Here is an 18,445-nt window from a genome sequence, read left to right as displayed (position 1 = left end):
CTTGTCATTTCTCATAAATTCAGATGCTGTCTGGGAATAAAGAAGCTGTAACCACAAAATTGACCAGCCCTGAGCAGAGGACATACCCCATAGGTTATCATCCACCTGATGATCAGGAAACTTACCTAAAAATCCATCAGCGCAAACACAGGTGTAACCATTGATCTCATCCTCACAAGTGGCTCCATTCTTACAGGGTTCAGACTCACACTCATCAATGTTTACAGAGCAGTTCTCTCCTGTGATGCAAAACAAAGCAAAGGTTAATGAGACCATTGAAAATAAGTTATATTATTTGCAGATAGATTAATTTGCATTTACTGACCTGCAAAACCTGGCTGGCACTGGCAGATATAACCAGCTGCATCTGCAAAGCTCAGCTCCCAGTCCAGCTCCCAATGAGAAGGATCTGAGCGCTCAAAACACTCCCCATTATTCTCACAGGGCTGCTCAGCACACTCATTTATATCAATTTCACAGTTGGGTCCTTTATAACCTGGACAGAGGAAAAAAAATAGATAAATATCACCATATCTGCCGTACTCATACTATACACACATATGTACTAACATGTCCGTGGTGCACCATCAACCTGTCTACGTTTCAAACAGATTTTCCCCACTCAGCGACACACCCGCTGAGGACAAAACCCTGGTAACTGGCAGCTCTATAGTCAGAAACGTGGCATTAGAGACATCAGCGGCCATAGTCAAATGCATTCCAGGGGCCAGAGCGGGCGACATAGAATCCTATTTAAAACTGCTGGCTAAGGATAAACGTAAATATGGTAAAATAGTTATTCACGTCGGCGTTAATGACACCCGGTTGCGCCACTAAAATTAATGTTGCATCGGTGTGTAATCCGTAGTTTTCTCTGGACCCCTGCCAGATCTGACCAGTGATGACAGCCGCATGTCGTCCTACAATCGCTGGTTGTCTAGATGGTGTCCAGCCAACAACGTGGGCTACAGAGATAATTGGCAATCTTTCTGGAGAAAACCTGGTCTGATGAGGAGAGACGGCATCCATCCCACTTTGGAAGGAGCAGCTCTCATTTCTAGAAATATGGATGAATTTATTTGCCACCCTAAAACATGACAACCCAGGGCTCAGACCAGGATGCAGAGTTGTAGTCTTACACACTTCTCTGCAGCTCAGAGTGATGCAGAAAAACTGCTCCATGCATCTGTTACTTCAGGATTGGACTGCTGTAATTCTTTATTATTGGGCTGTCCCACATATTCTCTGAAAAGCCTCCAGCTGATCCAAAATGCTGCAGCCAGAGTTCTGATGAGAACTAACAGCAGAGATCATATTTCTCCAGTTTTAGCTTCTCTTCATTGGCTCCCTGTTAAATTCAGAATAGAATTTAAGATTCTTCTCCTTACATATAAAGCTCTTAATGACCGAGCTCCATCATATCTTAAAGATCTCATTGTTAGATATTTTCCTAACAGAGCACTTTGCTCTCAGACTGCAGGTTTACTTGAGGTTCCCAGAGTTTCTAAAAGTAGAATGGGAGGCAGATCCTTCAGTTATCAGGCCCCTCTCTGTGGAACCAGCTGCCAGTTTGGGAGGCAGAGCCTTCAGTTATCAGGCCCCTCTCTGTGGAACCAGCTGCCAGTTTGGGAGGCAGAGCCTTCAGTTATCAGGCCCCTCTCTGTGGAACCAGCTGCCAGTTTGGGAGGCAGAGCCTTCAGTTATCAGGCCCCTCTCTGTGGAACCAGCTGCCAGTTTGGCTTCAGGAAGCAGACACCCTTTCCACTTTTAAGACCAGGCTTAAAACTTTCCTTTCTGATAAAGCTTATAGTTAGGGATGGCTCAGGTGATCCTGAAACATCCCATAGTTAAACTGCTATAGGCCCAGATTGCTGGGGGAGCTCATCTGTCCCACCTTTCCTCACTTTACTCTCTTTTTCCCACATTTAATTTCTCAAATGATATTATGTACATGTGAGATTAACTCGTGTTTCCCTGTTCCAACAGGTATCCTTTGAACGGTGTTACAGTGTTTGTTGTCCCCTCTTTTCTGTCCTCTCAAACCCCAGCTGGTGGAGGCGGATGGCCACCCTTCCTGGTTCTGGTTCTGCCAGAGGTTTCTTCCTGTTCAAAGGGAGTCGTTTCTCTCCACAGTCGCCTCAGGCACGCTCAAGACGGGAGATTGGACTGAAGACAAGTTTCAGTGCAATCTGTTGGTTTCCTTAGCTAGGAAATTGTTTTTGAATTGGTTCTACATGTATGAATTTAACTCATTTTAAATTTGATTAATTGGATTTGATTGGATTATGATTACAATGAATTGGACTGTACTATTGAAGTGCCTTGAGATGACATATCAATGATAAAAATGATAAAAATCAAATGATTTTTATCATTATTATATATACACATATATAACATTTAAAGGTGCTGTCTGCAACTTTTTTTTGGTCATATTAGCTTGAACTGTCATGGGATTCTGGAAGTAGAATATTAAATAGGCTGTTTAGGAAAAATCCCGAATTCTGTAGCTCCCTCTGAAGCCTGTAATCATGCTTGCAAAAACCGAGCGCTCCCGGCTGTTTTTAACCAATCACGTTAGGGGAGAGGAATCGCTACCTGTCAATCACAGCTTGTGCACACGCTGCTATCGAGCCCGCTGAGCGTGAGTCTGCCGCAGCTTGTGTGCGCGCACACTGGTGTGAACTCACGTGCACAACCTCATCCACAGAGGGGGAGGGGTTTGGGGGGCGGTTTGGAGCTTGTTAGAGGTTGGGGGAGGGACCTGAAAGTTGTATCAGTTCGAATTTTCCGACTTTAGACTCGGAATTTTGAAAACCTGCCGACGGCAGCTGTAAGCTATTACATTGCAGTGCTTTTCAGTATTTAATTTTAGTGGGTCTATTAATTGCAAACAAAAATTTAAAATTTTGTGCAGAGGATACATTTTCCTAGTATTTTTCTAGATTCCATACCATACAACCATACTGTACATGGTTGAGGACATTCATTGTTATATGTATATGTGTAATATCATCATTATATCCAAATTTGTATTCAGTTTTGATAGACTCAACAGACTGTGACTTATCTTCTCAAAGAATATAGGTCAAATTGTGGAGTCTAGTTTTCAAAAAATGTTTGCTAAATAATATACCTTGGGCTGGTAAAATTACATCATACTTTCATTCAACCGGATTCAGTGGGTACTTTTCATTATGATAATTAAGGCTTCCTTGTGTCTCTTTTCATGACCTTAAAATTGACCCCAATTCTATCATTTTTGGGGAATCTTTCAATCCCTTCTAGACCTTTTACTCAGAACAATGGAGTTCTGGTGTGTCCTTAATGGCCTTCCTCTCTCATATCCTCACTGGGAGGAGCTTTTTTCTCCCACATAGGAGATACAAGTGATGGAAAAGGGGAGCAGACATGTAAAAATTAATCATGATTAGTGTTAATTAGCATTTTCTAGCTTGCTAAAATGTTGACTAAAGATGATAACTCAATCTGTTTGCCGAACTTCTCAGACACTGACACCGATAGTTTCAACCCACAAGGTAGGCCCACAGTGTAATTTATTCTTTTTTTTTTTTATGTCCAGGGCGACTGTCAGAACACGTGGCACCATGGTCATTTGCAAAAAATGTCAGCAACATTTTCAGGTGTTAATATTAATTAGTATATTATTGATGATGTTTTCCTAATTAAATACATATTTTTCCGTTTCTGACAACTAAACTTTGTGACTGATAAGCCGCCTGTTAACTCTACGTGTCAGCTTGTTGTTGTGTCACTCTGCTCTAATAAAATCTTGATTTTATAACAGCATCATCTAACAAAAATCTCCCTTAAAGTGACTTAAAGGTGGGGTATGAGATGTTTTCTGGAGCATTTTTTATCATATTGTCTGAAAACCTCCTCACGACCCCATTGCACCCACTAAAATAGAATGTTTGGAAAAAAAACTAAATATTTTAGTCCATTGTAGAGGGTGTAGCAAGAGGAAATGTCTGACCAATAGAAGTAATGATGAGAGTTACTTCTATTGGATTCTGACACGCCAATCAACCGTCAGCCCCCCCCTGCGCATTCATAGACTCGTGACTCGTTCATGTGTTTTGAAGGCGTGGTTTCGAGGGGTGGGCTGAAGGGAGAGGCAAGGTTGTGTATTTTCAAAAATATAGCTTGCAGGAACCGTTTTTCCAAGATCTCAGACCCCACCTTTAAAGACAATATGTGTGCAGTGAATTGGCCTATTCTTACATGTACATTGATCTTCCACAGGAAAAATTAGAAGTGGCAGAACATCTCTGATCTTTTTTCAAGCGCTTCCCAACATTGTGACATCAGACTTACTTTCTTTTGATAACTTGATAACAAGTAACTTTACTGAGTGTGATGTCATATTTACATTTTCTATTGGCATGGCTTCTGGGGAGCTCTATTTGCACAGGAAAGTTGGAATTTCTGAGTTGACAACAGGCAGTATCATCAGGAAAAGACGACAAGAACCTCTCATATTCTGCCTTGTATCTTGGTTGCCTCATGCATGGAAACTAGCTAAAGCTGTAGTAACATACTATTTATCCTACTTATCTTATTGTTACCATCTAAAATGAGTAACAGACACAATATTGTCCAAGATTTAGCTGAGAGCATTGTGCGATGGGGTGCTCCAAACTTGTTGTACTGGAATGTGGTCAAGTAGCGTGTGATAGAAGTCCCGTATTCAAAATATGACTTTAGAAGTAAATAGAAATAATCACCACAGTGCAGGTAAAATGATTCATATTCTGTGGCCTTGCCAGTCTGAAAATAATAGTTGTGTAAAACCAAAAGACAGAGATGCTATGGACTCATGAACAGTGCAGCATGTTGCTTATTACCTAGCCAGCACAGGCAGGTGTATCCATTGACTTCCTCTAGACACGTGGAACCATGCTGGCAGGGATCCGACGCACACTCTGGGATATCCATGTCACAGTGGTTGCCCTCAAATCCTGTATCTCTGCAGTCACATTCATAGCTGAAAATGGCAAAAATGGGTGTCAATACAGCAGATTATGAAAGTTCTAAATGTTTCAGACATGTGTTAAAAAAAATAAAACTTCTTATATGAATTTAGCTCTGAGAGGCTTTGATTATTGTGAACTAAGTGACCACAAGTGACAGATGAAGCTAAGGTTTAAGTGGCTTAAAATTTCTCATTTGTCAATTTGACCGTTTCTACAGAATTTGCAATTCTAGCGCTTTGTCTAATAAGTATAAAAGAGACAGTAACAATCTTTTTGTGCTTTTTTTGGACTCCACTAACAATGTCATACTCTCACACACATACAGATATACACTGCTCAAAATAAAGGGAACACTAAAATAACACTTCCCAGATCTCAATGAATGAAATATTCCAGTTGAAATGGTTATTCATTACATAGTGGAATGCATTGAGAACAAAGTAACATGAAAATGATAAATGTAAAATCAAAATGATTATCCCATGGAGCTCTGGATTTGGAGTCTTACTCAAAATAAAAGTAGAAAATCACATTACAGGCTGATCCAACTTCAGTGGAAATTCATCAAGACAAGTCAAAATGAGGCTCAGTAGTGTGTGGCCTCCACCTGCCTGTGTGGCCTCCACCTGCCTGTGTGACCTCCACCTGCTATTATGGCCTCCACCTGCCTGTGTGGCCTCCACCTGCCTGTGTGACCTCCACCTGCCTGTATGGCCTCCACCTGCCTGTATGGCCTCCACCTGCCTGTGTGGCCTCCACCTGCCTGTGTGACCTCCACCTGCTATTATGGCCTCCACCTGCCTGTGTGACCTCCACCTGCTATTATGGCCTCCACCTGCCTGTATGGCCTCCACCTGCCTGTATGACCTCCACCTGCCTGTATGACCTCCACCTGCCTGGGCTCCTGAGGGATCTCCTCTCAGACCTGGATCATGGCCTAATCCCATTTCTATTTTCTACCCCTACGCCTACCCCTTAGCCCTACCCCTTGGCCCTTCGATTGAAGGGGTGAGGGGTAGGCGTAGAAATGTCACCCCTTCGACTTGGGACAGCCCTTCACACTCACGAACGTAATACAGGGTTCCCACGGGTCATGGAATTTCTGGAATATCATGGAATTTCATAAAAGATTTTCCAGTCATGGAAAGTCATGGAATTTGACCATTTTGCATGCACAGTCATGGAATATCATGGAATTTTCTTAACAGTTGTGTAGAAGCAAAACTTGAGTGTATTTTGTTGCTTACTTTTTTGTTTGGTGTATAACATTGTTTCTTACTGGTTATAACTACAACGCTTCACCAGAGATGGTTTGGTTTCGCGCTGTAATGTGCAACATTCTAGAATGCAATATATTCGAGCCCACTGAAGTCTGGCAGTGGTGGTTCGGCGTCAGTTGGCAAACATGCCTGGCAAATGCAGGTTCCAAGAAAGTTGGCTCGAAAATTACAATTTCAGAGGCTGGCTATCGCGAATTGATGACCACAGAGCTAAATGTAGCGTTTGTAAAACAGTCATATTTCTGTCAAATATGGAAGAACACGCGTTGCGGAGCCATACGACTAGCAAAAAATATGCTTCACGGTTGCGGTTGTTGTCTGCATATCTGTGGTTGTGTAAACCTTCATATAGACAAAGAACAGCTCTAGGGGTGAAGATAATCTTGTTTTCACACTTTTAAAATCTTTTGAACGTCATTTCGTTTTACGGAAGTGGTCCTGGAAATTTAGTTTTTTGGTTCTGGAAAGTCATGGAAAATCATGGAATTTTATATCTGACTTAGAGTGGGAACCGTGGTAATAAGTCCGCGCCGTCAGTTGTTACGTAACCAAAAGCGACAGCTTTAGCCAGAAGTAAACAAACATGCCTGCTGCTGTGGTGTTCGCGCTCTCCTGGGCTATTCGGATATTTTTAGAAATATCTGCGTCGAATCGACGGAGTGCCATCAGGCGAAGGCGTCTTCGACATCTGGGAGCATTGCTGGATCTTGTTACGGTATGTATAATGAGAAATTAATGCAAATAACGCGTGTGAGTGAGCAGCTGGTAGCTTCCAGAGCCGGCGTGTGAATATGATAATGTGTGTGTGTGTGTTTGAAAGTGCTTCTAACTGTACATTTGTGATATCGTGTATTATAGAAACAATTTGCTTGTCTCGTTGGATTTGCAGATTTGAGTAGTATCCTAACCTGGCTAACCTAGCTGAAAGCATAAGCTAACGTTTAGCCTTTGTTACTCGCCTCGTTCCGTTTGGGATAAACATGCAGCTCATGCATTTTTGAAGCGGTTGTCTTTGTACCAAGTTCAGATTTGATGACATAAATAAATGCACTGCATTTTTTTTTTTTTGTGATCAAATGTTTATTAAAGATTTCAATGGTTACAACAAACAGTGAAGAATTAGCAAAAACACAACTGAGTACAGTAGGTAGGTAACCATCCCACCCCCACCACCCCTCACCTAAACCCACCTGCTACAAATCCCTCCACATATCCCCTAAAAATAAAAATAAAACCCACATCAGCACCAAAACAGATAGTGCATGACATTAAAAACAAAAACAAAACCAAACCAAAAAAACAACAATAACAACAAAAAGAATAGCAGCCATAAGCACGCCCGCCAAGTCGCGCTAATGGAACATACATAACCAATAACAAAGAAACACACTAAGACATAGACAAAGACATACAAATACAGGGGAAAGATCCAAAATAAACAGGAAGAAGTACAACAACTAAATAATATTGGTAAATCACCTAAGAATCTCCTTTAGAGAGTCAGCTGCAAGAAGCCAACAATTTAAAGTCTTTTCAGTGGCTCCATGGACCCGAGCTGTAGACAGTTCCAAATATACTACATCTAGAAAAGACAGAATCCACTGTCTGGTGCTGAGCACCTGGGGGGGGTTTCCATCGTAGTACAATAATTTTTTTAGCAGCTGTCAGGCCAGCTAACACAATGCGCTTCTTCAGCCTATCAATATTCAATTCAGATAGGTTGTTAAGTAACAACACTGGGACATCAACTGGTACCGTAACTGATAGTAAATTAGATAGTGTGGCTGCAACCTTAGTCCAAAGCTGGGCCACTGGTGGGCAATCCCACATCATATGGAGGAAAGTTCCAGGTACATTTTGTGTACAAAGAGAGCACAAGGGAGAGTCTCTTAAACCCATGACATGTAGCTTGCGAGGTGTGAGGTAGGTTCTGTGTATGAAATTAAAATGGATCAGCTGATGATTAGGATTACGAGAAGCCTCCTTAATATTGACCCACACATCCTCCCATTCAAATTCGGTATCCAAATTAGGACAGTCAAGCCGCCACACTCTGTCCAATGGTAACTCTGCGTTAGAAAATTCAAGAATAAATGTATATAGTGAAGTTACCAAACCCTCAGTTTTGCTTTGTACAGTAATCCGTCTATATAGGGGATGAACAGGAAGGGGCCGTTGCCAAGGAACACCATGAGCCCTGAGGGCTGACCTGATCTGCAAATAAAAGAAAAAGGACGAACCTGGTAGGTTGAAAGAATGTTTGAGTTCTTGAAAGGAACATAAAGCAGCTCCATTAAAGAGGTCTTTTACATAATGAATACCAGTATTGCTCCAGTAAGAAGAGGAGATAGGTCTTCCTCCAATCAGCAATCCATTGTTGTTGAAGAGAGGGGAAAAAGTGTGCCATTTGAAGGACAGTTTACACTCAGATTCCACTTGACGCCATGTACGAAGAACATTGGATATAATAGGGCCAAAGCGTAGAGAAGCTTGTTTGTTAGAGACGTTGGAAAAAAGTACATCTTCCAGACTCAATGGTACAGGTGTATCTGCGTCACGCCAAACCAAAAGTGCACGAAGGACAAAGGACCAAAAATAATACTTAAAATTAGGAACTGCTAAACCACCATCCTCCCTACTTCTTTGCAAAGTGGATAGTTTATAAATGCACTGCATTGTGTGTGCTATCAATGTGTTGGTTTGGGAGGATGAAAGCCTGATCTTTCCATGTTTTTCTTTCCAGCAGACAGGTCATCCTACAAATTATTGCCGATTGGACCACAACATGTACCCCAATTTTTTTGTTATCCCTTGTATAATAAATCTCTTCATACCAATATCCGTTCCAGTCGTTCATATGATGTTGATGTGATAATCATGCTCACAAACCTTTTGTCCTTAATTTCTTTTATTAGGCTCACATTACAAACTGGTAAGGCAGCTTATTTTCAGAAATAACAGCTTAAAGTGTCTGCTGTAAAGTGTGTGGTGCAAATATGGACAATAAACAGTATGAATATAAACAATATGAACATAAACGGGCAACAGTGCAATCATCAAGAACGAGATGACCGGAGCAGGAACAGCGAAGGTGCATGGCACACCGGAGGTGCTGGGCTCAGTGATGTTCTGGGGGAACAAGACACGACATGACATTATAGCATGCACTTTTATCCATTGTAAAAAATTAAAAAAAGGTTTTTCAGAATGCGGTAGTGGTGGCTGTGTGTACAATAGGTGCATGGCGCATAAACTCACCTTAAAATTTGTCTATCATGCGCTCAAACAGAGCTAAAGAGCGCTCCGTTTTCTGCTCCGTCTCCTCGTGGCGCTTCTGCTCCTTCAGGCTCTCCTGTATCAGGAAATCCATTATGGGATTGGACTTCCTACTTCTTTTGGGGGATGGGGATGACTTTAGAAACCGATCTTCGTTTTCGGCGCTAAACCTGATCAGGCTCTTTGTTTGTGCTGGAGTCCCTGTGAATCAGTCACGTATATGAATACTTGTGATAATAGGTAGCGAAATGATGCTCATGTCACTCAAAAGGAACTTCTCTATGGTTAACCAACTACATTGCTTGTAAATACTCATGTTACAATTTAAAAAACAGCACCTTCACATGCATTGACCGATTACTCCATGTAAATAGCGACTTTTCCCATGTGCGTTTATAGCAGAAAACAACTACACATTGCCACCCTGTTAAACTCACACAATACACCAGTTATCACAACCTAAAACGGTTAAAACAGTTAAATTATGGCAAAAAAATAGAGCTACTTACATTTGTGTGGTGCTTTGTTTGCTTCCGCCATTTTTAAAAAGACTCGCGTTCTCCCGGTAATCGCGTTGTACTCTGGGAAATATATCATACCCCTTCGAACGGAGTCTGCCTGGTCGAACTCCTCCGTTTGAAGGGCTACAAAGCCCTTCCCCTAGCCCTACCCCTCGGTCTTAAGGTGAATTGGGACACCCCTACCCCTACACGTGAACGCGCAAAACGGAGGGAAAGGGGTAAGTGGTAGGGCCAAGGGGTGAAATGGGATTGGCAGTCTGTGGTGCAACGTGGCGTTGGTGGATGGAAGGAGACACGATGTCCCAGATGTGCTGGACTGGATTCAGGTCTGGGGAACGAGCGGGCCGGTCCACAGCATCAATGCCTTCATCATGCAGGAGCTGTTGACACACTTCAGCCACATGAGGTCGAGCATTGTCATGCATCAGAGGGAACCCAGGGCCCACTACACCAGCATGTGGTCTCACACTGGGTCTGAGGGTCTCATCCTGGTACCTAATAGCAGTGCACTGTGTTGGGCTGTAAGCACAAGCTCACTTGTGGACGTCGGGCCCTCACACCCCCCTCATGGAGTCTGTTTCTGACAGTTTGAGCAGAAACAAGTTAGTGGCAGCTGGAGGTCATTGTGCAGGCAGTGCTCCTCCTGTTCCTCCTTCCACAAAGGAGGAGGTAGCTGTCCGCCTCCACGTCTCCTGGGGTACCAGCCTGTCTCCTGGTGTATGGGCCTGTCTACTGGGGTACCAGCCTGTTTCCTGGTGTACCGGCCTGAATCCTGGGGTACCAGCCTGTCTCCTGGTGTACGGGCCTGTCTCCTGGTGTACGGGCCTGTCTCCTGGGGTACCAGCCTGTCTCCTGGGGTACCAGCCTGTCTCCTGGTGTACCGGCCTGTCTCCTGGTGTACCGGCCTGTCTCCTGGTGTACGGGCCTGTCTACTGGTGTACGGGCCTGTCTCCTGGGGTACCAGCCTGTCTCCTGGTGTACCGGCCTGTCTCCTGGTGTACGGGCCTGTCTCCTGGGGTACCAGCCTGTCTCCTGGTGTACCGGCCTGTCTCCTGGGGTACCAGCCTGTCTCCTGGTGTACCGGCCTGTCTCCTGGTGTACGGGCCTGTCTCCTGGTGTACGGGCCTGTCTCCTGGGGTACCAGCCTGTCTCCTGGTGTACCGGCCTGTCTCCTGGTGTACCGGCCTGTCTCCTGGTGTACGGGCCTGTCTCCTGGTGTACGGGCCTGTCTCCTGGGGTACCAGCCTGTCTCCTGGGGTACCAGCCTGTCTCCTGGGGTACCAGCCTGTCTCCTGGTGTATCGGCCTGTCTCCTGGTGTACGGGCCTGTCTCCTGGGGTACCAGCCTGTCTCCTGGTGTACGGGCCTGTCTCCTGGGGTACCAGCCTGTCTCCTGGTGTACGGGCCTGTCTCCTGGGGTACCAGCCTGTCTCCTGGGGTACCAGCCTGTCTTCTGGTGCACCGGCCTGTCTCCTGGGGTACCAGCCTGTCTCCTGGGGTACCAGCCTGTCTCCTGGGGTACCAGCCTGTCTCCTGGTGTACCGGCCTGTCTCCTGGGGTACCAGCCTGTCTCCTGGTGTACCGGCCTGTCTCCTGGGGTACCGGCCTGTCTCCTGGTGTACCGGCCTGTCTGCTGGGGTACCAGCCTGTCTCCTGGTGTACCGGCCTGTCTCCTGGTGTGCCGGCCTGTCTCCTGGGGTACCAGTCTGTCTCCTGGTGTACCGGCCTGTCTCCTGGTGCACCGGCCTGTCTCCTGGTGTACCGGCCTGTCTCCTGGTGTACCGGCCTGTCTCCTGGGGTAACAGCCTGTCTCCTGGTGTACCAGCCTGTCTCCTGGTGTACCGGCCTGTCTCCTGGTGTACGGGCCTGTCTCCTGGGGTACCAGCCTGTCTCCTGGTGTACCGGGCCTGTCTCCTGGTGCACCGGCCTGTCTCCTGGTGCACCGGCCTGTCTCCTGGTGTACCGGCCTGTCTCCTGGTGTACCAGCCTGTCTCCTGGGGTACCAGCCTGTCTCCTGGTGCACCGGCCTGTCTCCTGGTGTATCGGCCTGTCTCCTGGGGTACAGGCCTGTCTCCTGGGGTACCGGCCTGTCTCCTGGTTTACCAGCCTGTCTCCTGGGGTACCGGCCTGTCTCCTGGTGTACCGGCCTGTCTCCTGGGGTACCAGCCTGTCTCCTGGTGTATGGGCCTGTCTCCTGGTGTACCAGCCTGTCTCCTGGTGTACCGGCCTGTCTCCTGGGGTACAGGCCTGTCTCCTGGGGTACCGGCCTGTCTCCTGGTTTACCGGCCTGTCTCCTGGTGTACCGGCCTGTCTCCTGGTGTACCGGCCTGTCTCCTGGTGTACCGGCCTGTCTCCTGGGGTACCAGCCTGTCTCCTGGTGTATGGGCCTGTCTCCTGGGGTACCGGCCTGTCTCCTGGTGTACCGGCCTGTCTCCTGGTGTGCCGGCCTGTCTCCTGGGGTACCAGCCTGTCTCCTGGTGTACCGGCCTGTCTCCTGGTGCACCGGCCTGTCTCCTGGTGCACTGGCCTGTCTCCTGGTGTACCGGCCTGTCTCTTGGTGTACGGGCCTGTCTCCTGGTGTACCAGCCTGTCTCCTGGGGTACCGGCCTGTCTCCTGGTGCACCGGCCTGTCTCCTGGTGTACCAGCCTGTCTCCTGGGGTACCAGCCTGTCTCCTGGTGCACCGGCCTGTCTCCTGGTGTACCGGCCTGTCTCCTGGTTTATGGGCCTGTCTCCTGGTGCACCGGCCTGTCTCCTGGTGTACCAGCCTGTCTCCTGGGGTACCAGCCTGTGTCCTGGTGCACCGGCAGTCTCCTGGTGTACCGGCCTGTCTCCTGGTGTACCAGCCTGTCTCCTGGTGTACCAGCCTGTCTCCTGGGGTACCGGCCTGTCTCCTGGGGTACCAGCCTGTCTCCTGGGGTACCGGCCTGTCTCCTGGTGTACTGGCCTGCAGTGTTGTGCGTGAACGAGTTCAAAAGAACGCGTTCATTGAACACGCTCATTTTTTCGTGAACGTTGAACTGAACGCAACACATTTTTTAATAAAGAACTTGAACGTGAATTAGTTCACATTATGTGTCATGAACGGCAGACATCACTGTAAATGAACGTTGGAATTTGTTTTCCATTGAAAACTGAGTGACATCTGTTTTCTCTTTTGAAATGCAACGAGAGAAAGTTCCTCCCTCCTGTATTCTCGCTGGTGCCGCTCAAATCATGTATCACCAGACAGAAATGGTTTTGACATTGTGTGCGCAATGCATTGCGGGCAACGTAGTGTTCGGCTGAGAATAGTTGAATAACATACTGGCTTCCGCACGACGTTACCCGTGATGAATTGCAGCAGAGCGGGGTAAGCATAGCAACGCCGCGTAGCAGGCAACGACGAGAGCGCGGAGGGCTGGAGGAGCGAGAGAGAGAGAGAGAGAGAGAGAGAGAGAGAGACAGACCAATGACGAGAGTGAGAAAAAGCGCTGCGATTAAAAAAAAATGATGGCACGGAGACAGACACCGATTCTCCTTATGAACATTTAAAACAATTTTACACTCTTGCAAACCAAGACCCCGACGGCATTTCATATTATATATTCTTTTTTTAATTAAATGCTGGTAGATTTCATTGCACTAAGTATAGAACTGGTCTACCTTGTCTGTACTGCTGCAAGTTTCATCACCTGGTAAGAAACCCACAATTGCAGTGTCATTAGCAAATGTCTACAATGAGCAGTTTCAAAGAAAGTATAGTGATTTCTAGCTCGTAGTGTGAAAAAAAGTATTTATTTGAATATCTCACGAAAAAAGTAAAATGCACTGAACTTTGAACTAGTTCAGAATGAAAATTGTGAACTTTGAACGTGAACTGTTCACTTCGATCATGTATGAACTGAACTTGAACTAGTTCAGAAAAGCTGTGAACTGGCACAACACTGCTGGCCTGTCTCCTGGTATCTCCTCCATGCTCTGGACACTGTGCTGAGAGACATAGCAAACCTTACTGCCACAGCTCACATTGATGTGCCATCCTGGATGAGCTGCACTACCTGAGCAGCTTCTGTGCGTTGTAGACACCACCTCACCTGCCTAACTGGACAGGTTGCTTTCACAGAAGTGTGATTGACTTGGAGTTCCATTGTGTTGTTTTGGTGTTCCCTTTATTTTTTTGAGCAGTGTATACTTTTTGACTCTGGGACTTTCAAACCATACTTGACACAGGTATTCCTGTACACTATTCCCACCACTGGGTTATGGTGTTTCACGATTCAGTACCTGCCTGCATGTTACACCACACTACTATGTGCTGGACTTTTAATACCCGTTTAATTTCTCAAATGATATTATGTACAGGTGACATAATTGTGGTCATTAACTTGTGTTTCCCAGTTCCAACAGGTATTCTTTGAATGGTGTTACAGTGTTTTCTGTCCACTCAAACCCAAACTGATCGAGGCGGATGGCCAACCTTCCTGAGTGTTAAGAGGGAGTCGTTTCCCTCCACAGTCACCTCAGGCACGCTCAGGACGGGAGATTGGACTGAAGACAAATTTCAGTGCAATCTGTTGGTTTCCTTAGCTAGGAAATTGTTTTTTGAATAGGCTCTATATGAATTATAGATTGGATTATGATTACAATGAATTGGATGATATTATTTAAGTGCCTTGAGATGACATTTGTTGTAATTTGGTGCTACATAAATAAAACTGAATTTAATTGAATTGGACTGTCTCAGAGGCCTCTTGGCACATCCTGCACCTGGGGTCCTGTTTGCTTTGGTAGACCTCACCCTGGAATACTCTTGTGTTCAGGGCCTGTTCTTGAGCTGCCATGATTGGTGCCTGTACTGTCTTTCAGACCAACCTTTTCTAGCCACTGATAGGACTCGATTTTAGCCACTTTTTCAATATCTCAGTAGTACACACTGTACAGAGGCTTATCCTTCCATGATAGTTCCTCCTCTTCCTCCTCACCTCCCCTAGGCTTCAGCAGCCCGAGACTCCATTTGTAGTTCATCACTGGGTGCCATCTTCCTGATGTTTTCCTGGATATTTGTTATTTCATCCTGGATAGTGGTTCTGATGCTCACTTGCCCTCATCCTCCCTCCTTCCACTTTGTGTACTATTTCAGGGGGCTGGCATTGGGGTAAAACCCTCTATGCATTATGAGGAGCTTTCTTGTCTTGTGGCTTCTATCTCCTCCTTTGGCCAGATTATTATGCCAGCAGGGTATCTGATGACTGGCAAGGGCATAGCTGTTGATGGCTTCTTGTTCTTCCCATTGATATGACTCTTCAGACCCTGCCTTACTCTTTGTAGGTACTTGATTGTGGCTAATTTCCTTGTGGCCTCCTCATGGTTGCCATTTGCCTGTGGGATCCCTCGATTTTTGTAGCTGTCCTGAATATGTGCTATGGTGGTATTTCAACCCCTTCAGTCCTCATCACTATCTTTGATATAATTCAGACGCATTTATCTAGACTGAGTGACATCCCAATGTCTTTGCTGTATATCCTAGGGAGGTGTATCAGAGAGTCGATGTCTCGCTCAGTCCTGGCATACAGCTTAATGTCATCCTTGTAAAGAAGGTGGCTGATAGTCACTCCACTTTGTAGCCAGTATCCATAGCCACTCGTTGTGAATATGTGGCTGAGGGGGTTCAGGCCTATTCAGAGCTGCAGTGGGTAGGACACACTTTGTTTTGTGTTGATGTTGTCAAGTTCCAAGCATTACAGGATCCATGTATGCGGCATTGAGGCTTTTTTGTAGGCAATCCAGGTGGTGCAGTCTTGAGTGAGAGTTCTCCCGATCAGTAGGTGGTTTAGCTCCTTGTGTGTTCCCCTCTTCTCCCCGCTCTTCCATGTCATAAGACAGACAGACATACATAAATACATACACGAAAACTCAAAACTTAACATTCACCCCCTGTGGGCATTTGCCTTTTTAAACTCCATTCCTCTACCAGAGACCTGGCAGCTTAAGTGTTCTATCCAGTGTCTATGCTGTTCCTAGGATTGCAATAGTTGATATAACCCATTTTTCTAATGCTCAAAAAATGGATTCTGCTATCACAGCTGGAGATTGATGGAATAAAACAAAGAGGAGCCAGGATGACAGGTTTAGGGGAATGCATCATCATTATCCCCAACATCTGAGAATGGGTGCTAAAACCCATTACAAAGCCCAGATAACCTTGCTAAGACCAAGTACCTTCTGAAAGCCTGCTAGAAGATATGTATGCTGCACTGCATATCATACCTACGTCATATCAAGACTATTGATTGGTATACAGAAGTCTTGAACAGCGCCTGCAGCGTTGCATACCAGGATGGTGGTTTCCATTTATAAGAAGGGGGATCGGAGAGTGTGCTCAGACTGCTCCACAATCTGGGCTAAAACCAGATTGTGGAGCAGTGAACTAGATCTTTAACCTTGGTTTCTTTATGCAAATGCATATCATGTTCATTTGTGCAACAATCCAAAACAGAACATTCCCTGGATTTAAAGATGAACTTTCCATTTAAAAACCCTTTCTTCGTCCTTTTTGGCTTACCATCTACAAGATTGGAAGATTATATATAGCATCGACCCTACCCTGCTGATTTGCCTACCTGTTCACCATGTCATGGCAGATTGCTCCATTCTGACACGGCTTACTGGCACATTCATCAACGTCCACCTCACAGTTGATGCCATCAAACCCAAGTTGACATTCACATACGTAGAGGCCAAACAAATCATGGCAAGTGGCTCCATTGTTGCATGGGTTGGACTCACACTCATCTATTTCAGATTCACAGTTGACTCCTGGAAGACAAGGAAGGGATATCCAGCATTTGATTGATTAGAAATCACTGAGAAAAAAAACCAACAGTGAGAAACAAGTTTTCATAATTGGTCCCTTGTTTATAATGAAATGTTTGGTACTGTTTGTAAACCAGGACCAACACAATAATGCGTTGGTATGTATCTGTTTATTTTTTTTATCTTTAGGTATCTAAGCTGATAGAAGCTTTTCTTTACATCCTCCAAACAAACTGATGGAAATTAATGTGAATTAAATGGGACGGCTCTAACCCAAGAACTCACAGATAATATAAAGCTGCAATGACTCAGACTCATGGAAAAAAATTCAAATTAGTCAAGTAGCTCAAAACAATTTTTTTTATATTTACAATGATTGTATATTAACAACAACAATAATAATACCAATTCTAATAAAAATACTACTACTAACTAATAATAATAACAATAATAAATGACTAAATAAAATAAAAAAAATCAATCAATCAATTTGAGAAGAACTCAGCTGTTAACAGGTCTGTGTTGTGTGGCTCAAAATAGATTTTTTTTTAAACATTTAACACCTTTGTAGAGCAAGTAGAAAGTGGTGTCCCCATAATACACCACCAGGCTGGTTTGGAAGTGTCCTTGTAATTCATAAAAAACAGTATGTGGGGGTGCGTGTGCGCACGTGTGTGAGTATAATTGACTTCAGTCCTTACCTGCAAAGCCCACAAGGCACTCACACTCATAGTGGTCCTTATCGTTGATGCAGGTGGCATTGTTCTCACAGGGTTTTGAAGCACACTCATTGATGTCAATTTCACATGTGTAGCCCTGAAAACCAGGCACACAGAAACAGTGGAATTCTGCCACTCCATCCATACAGATAGCGCCGTTCTGACAGGGCTGTGATAAACACTCATTAACATCTTCCTCACAGGTCGTCCCCTTGAACCCTGGTGCACAATGGCATTCAAAGCCGTTTGGTTGCATTACACAAGTCCCACTGTTCATGCAGGGTTCGTGGATGCAGTCAGTAACATGTGTCCTGCAGTCCTCACCTCCATATCCAGCAGGGCACCTGCAGAAATATCCATATAGCTGGTCTACACATAAAGAATGAGGCTCAGAGCAAGGGTTGCTCTGACACTCATCCACCTCCTCTGTACAGTTGTCACCCATAAGCCCATGAGGGCAGATGCAGTCATGTTCTATGGTGCCAGGGATACTGGTGCAATTATCACATTGAGCAAAGGAGCAGGCATCATAGAGTTCATCACAATTTTTGCCCATGTATCGCACTCCTTCTGTGATACAGATACACGCATAATCATCCATGGTTTCCACACAAGTAGCTCCATTTTGGCAAGGTGCAGACAAACACTTCTCTGATGTGGCTGTGCACAGGGTTCCTGCAAAGAAAAACAAAAAAAATGTTCAATAAGGTCATTTAAGGCAAAAAGAATATATACCATGAAACAGGAAGAAGTTTGGACGACTCTTGAATCACTGCATATATTGTTTACACAATCAATGCAATTATTTAGGCTAATACTGGAATAGTAGGTACATTAATATTCTATGAACTTGGGAAAA

General features: G+C 45.0%; 1 protein-coding gene across 1 annotated transcript in view; it reads right to left on the bottom strand.

Annotated features, from left to right (window-relative positions):
- The window catches only part of crb2a (crumbs cell polarity complex component 2a), a 66,223-nt gene that overhangs the window by 36,024 nt on the left and 11,754 nt on the right, over positions 1 to 18,445 (bottom strand). Inside the window, exons 2-6 of the mRNA XM_075456065.1 lie at positions 17,569 to 18,261; positions 16,675 to 16,870; positions 4,869 to 5,008; positions 326 to 496; positions 126 to 239 (exon numbers count right to left, since the gene is read on the bottom strand). Of these exons, the coding sequence (XP_075312180.1) occupies positions 126 to 239; positions 326 to 496; positions 4,869 to 5,008; positions 16,675 to 16,870; positions 17,569 to 18,261 (1,314 nt within the window). The remainder of the gene's footprint in view (positions 1 to 125; positions 240 to 325; positions 497 to 4,868; positions 5,009 to 16,674; positions 16,871 to 17,568; positions 18,262 to 18,445) is intronic.

This window comes from Odontesthes bonariensis, chromosome 22 (genome assembly GCF_027942865.1).
Source record: "Odontesthes bonariensis isolate fOdoBon6 chromosome 22, fOdoBon6.hap1, whole genome shotgun sequence".
Taxonomy (NCBI): Eukaryota; Metazoa; Chordata; class Actinopteri; order Atheriniformes; family Atherinopsidae; genus Odontesthes; species Odontesthes bonariensis.
The sequence above is the reverse complement of the archived record's forward strand: the minus strand, read 5'-3'. Positions and strand labels throughout refer to the sequence as shown.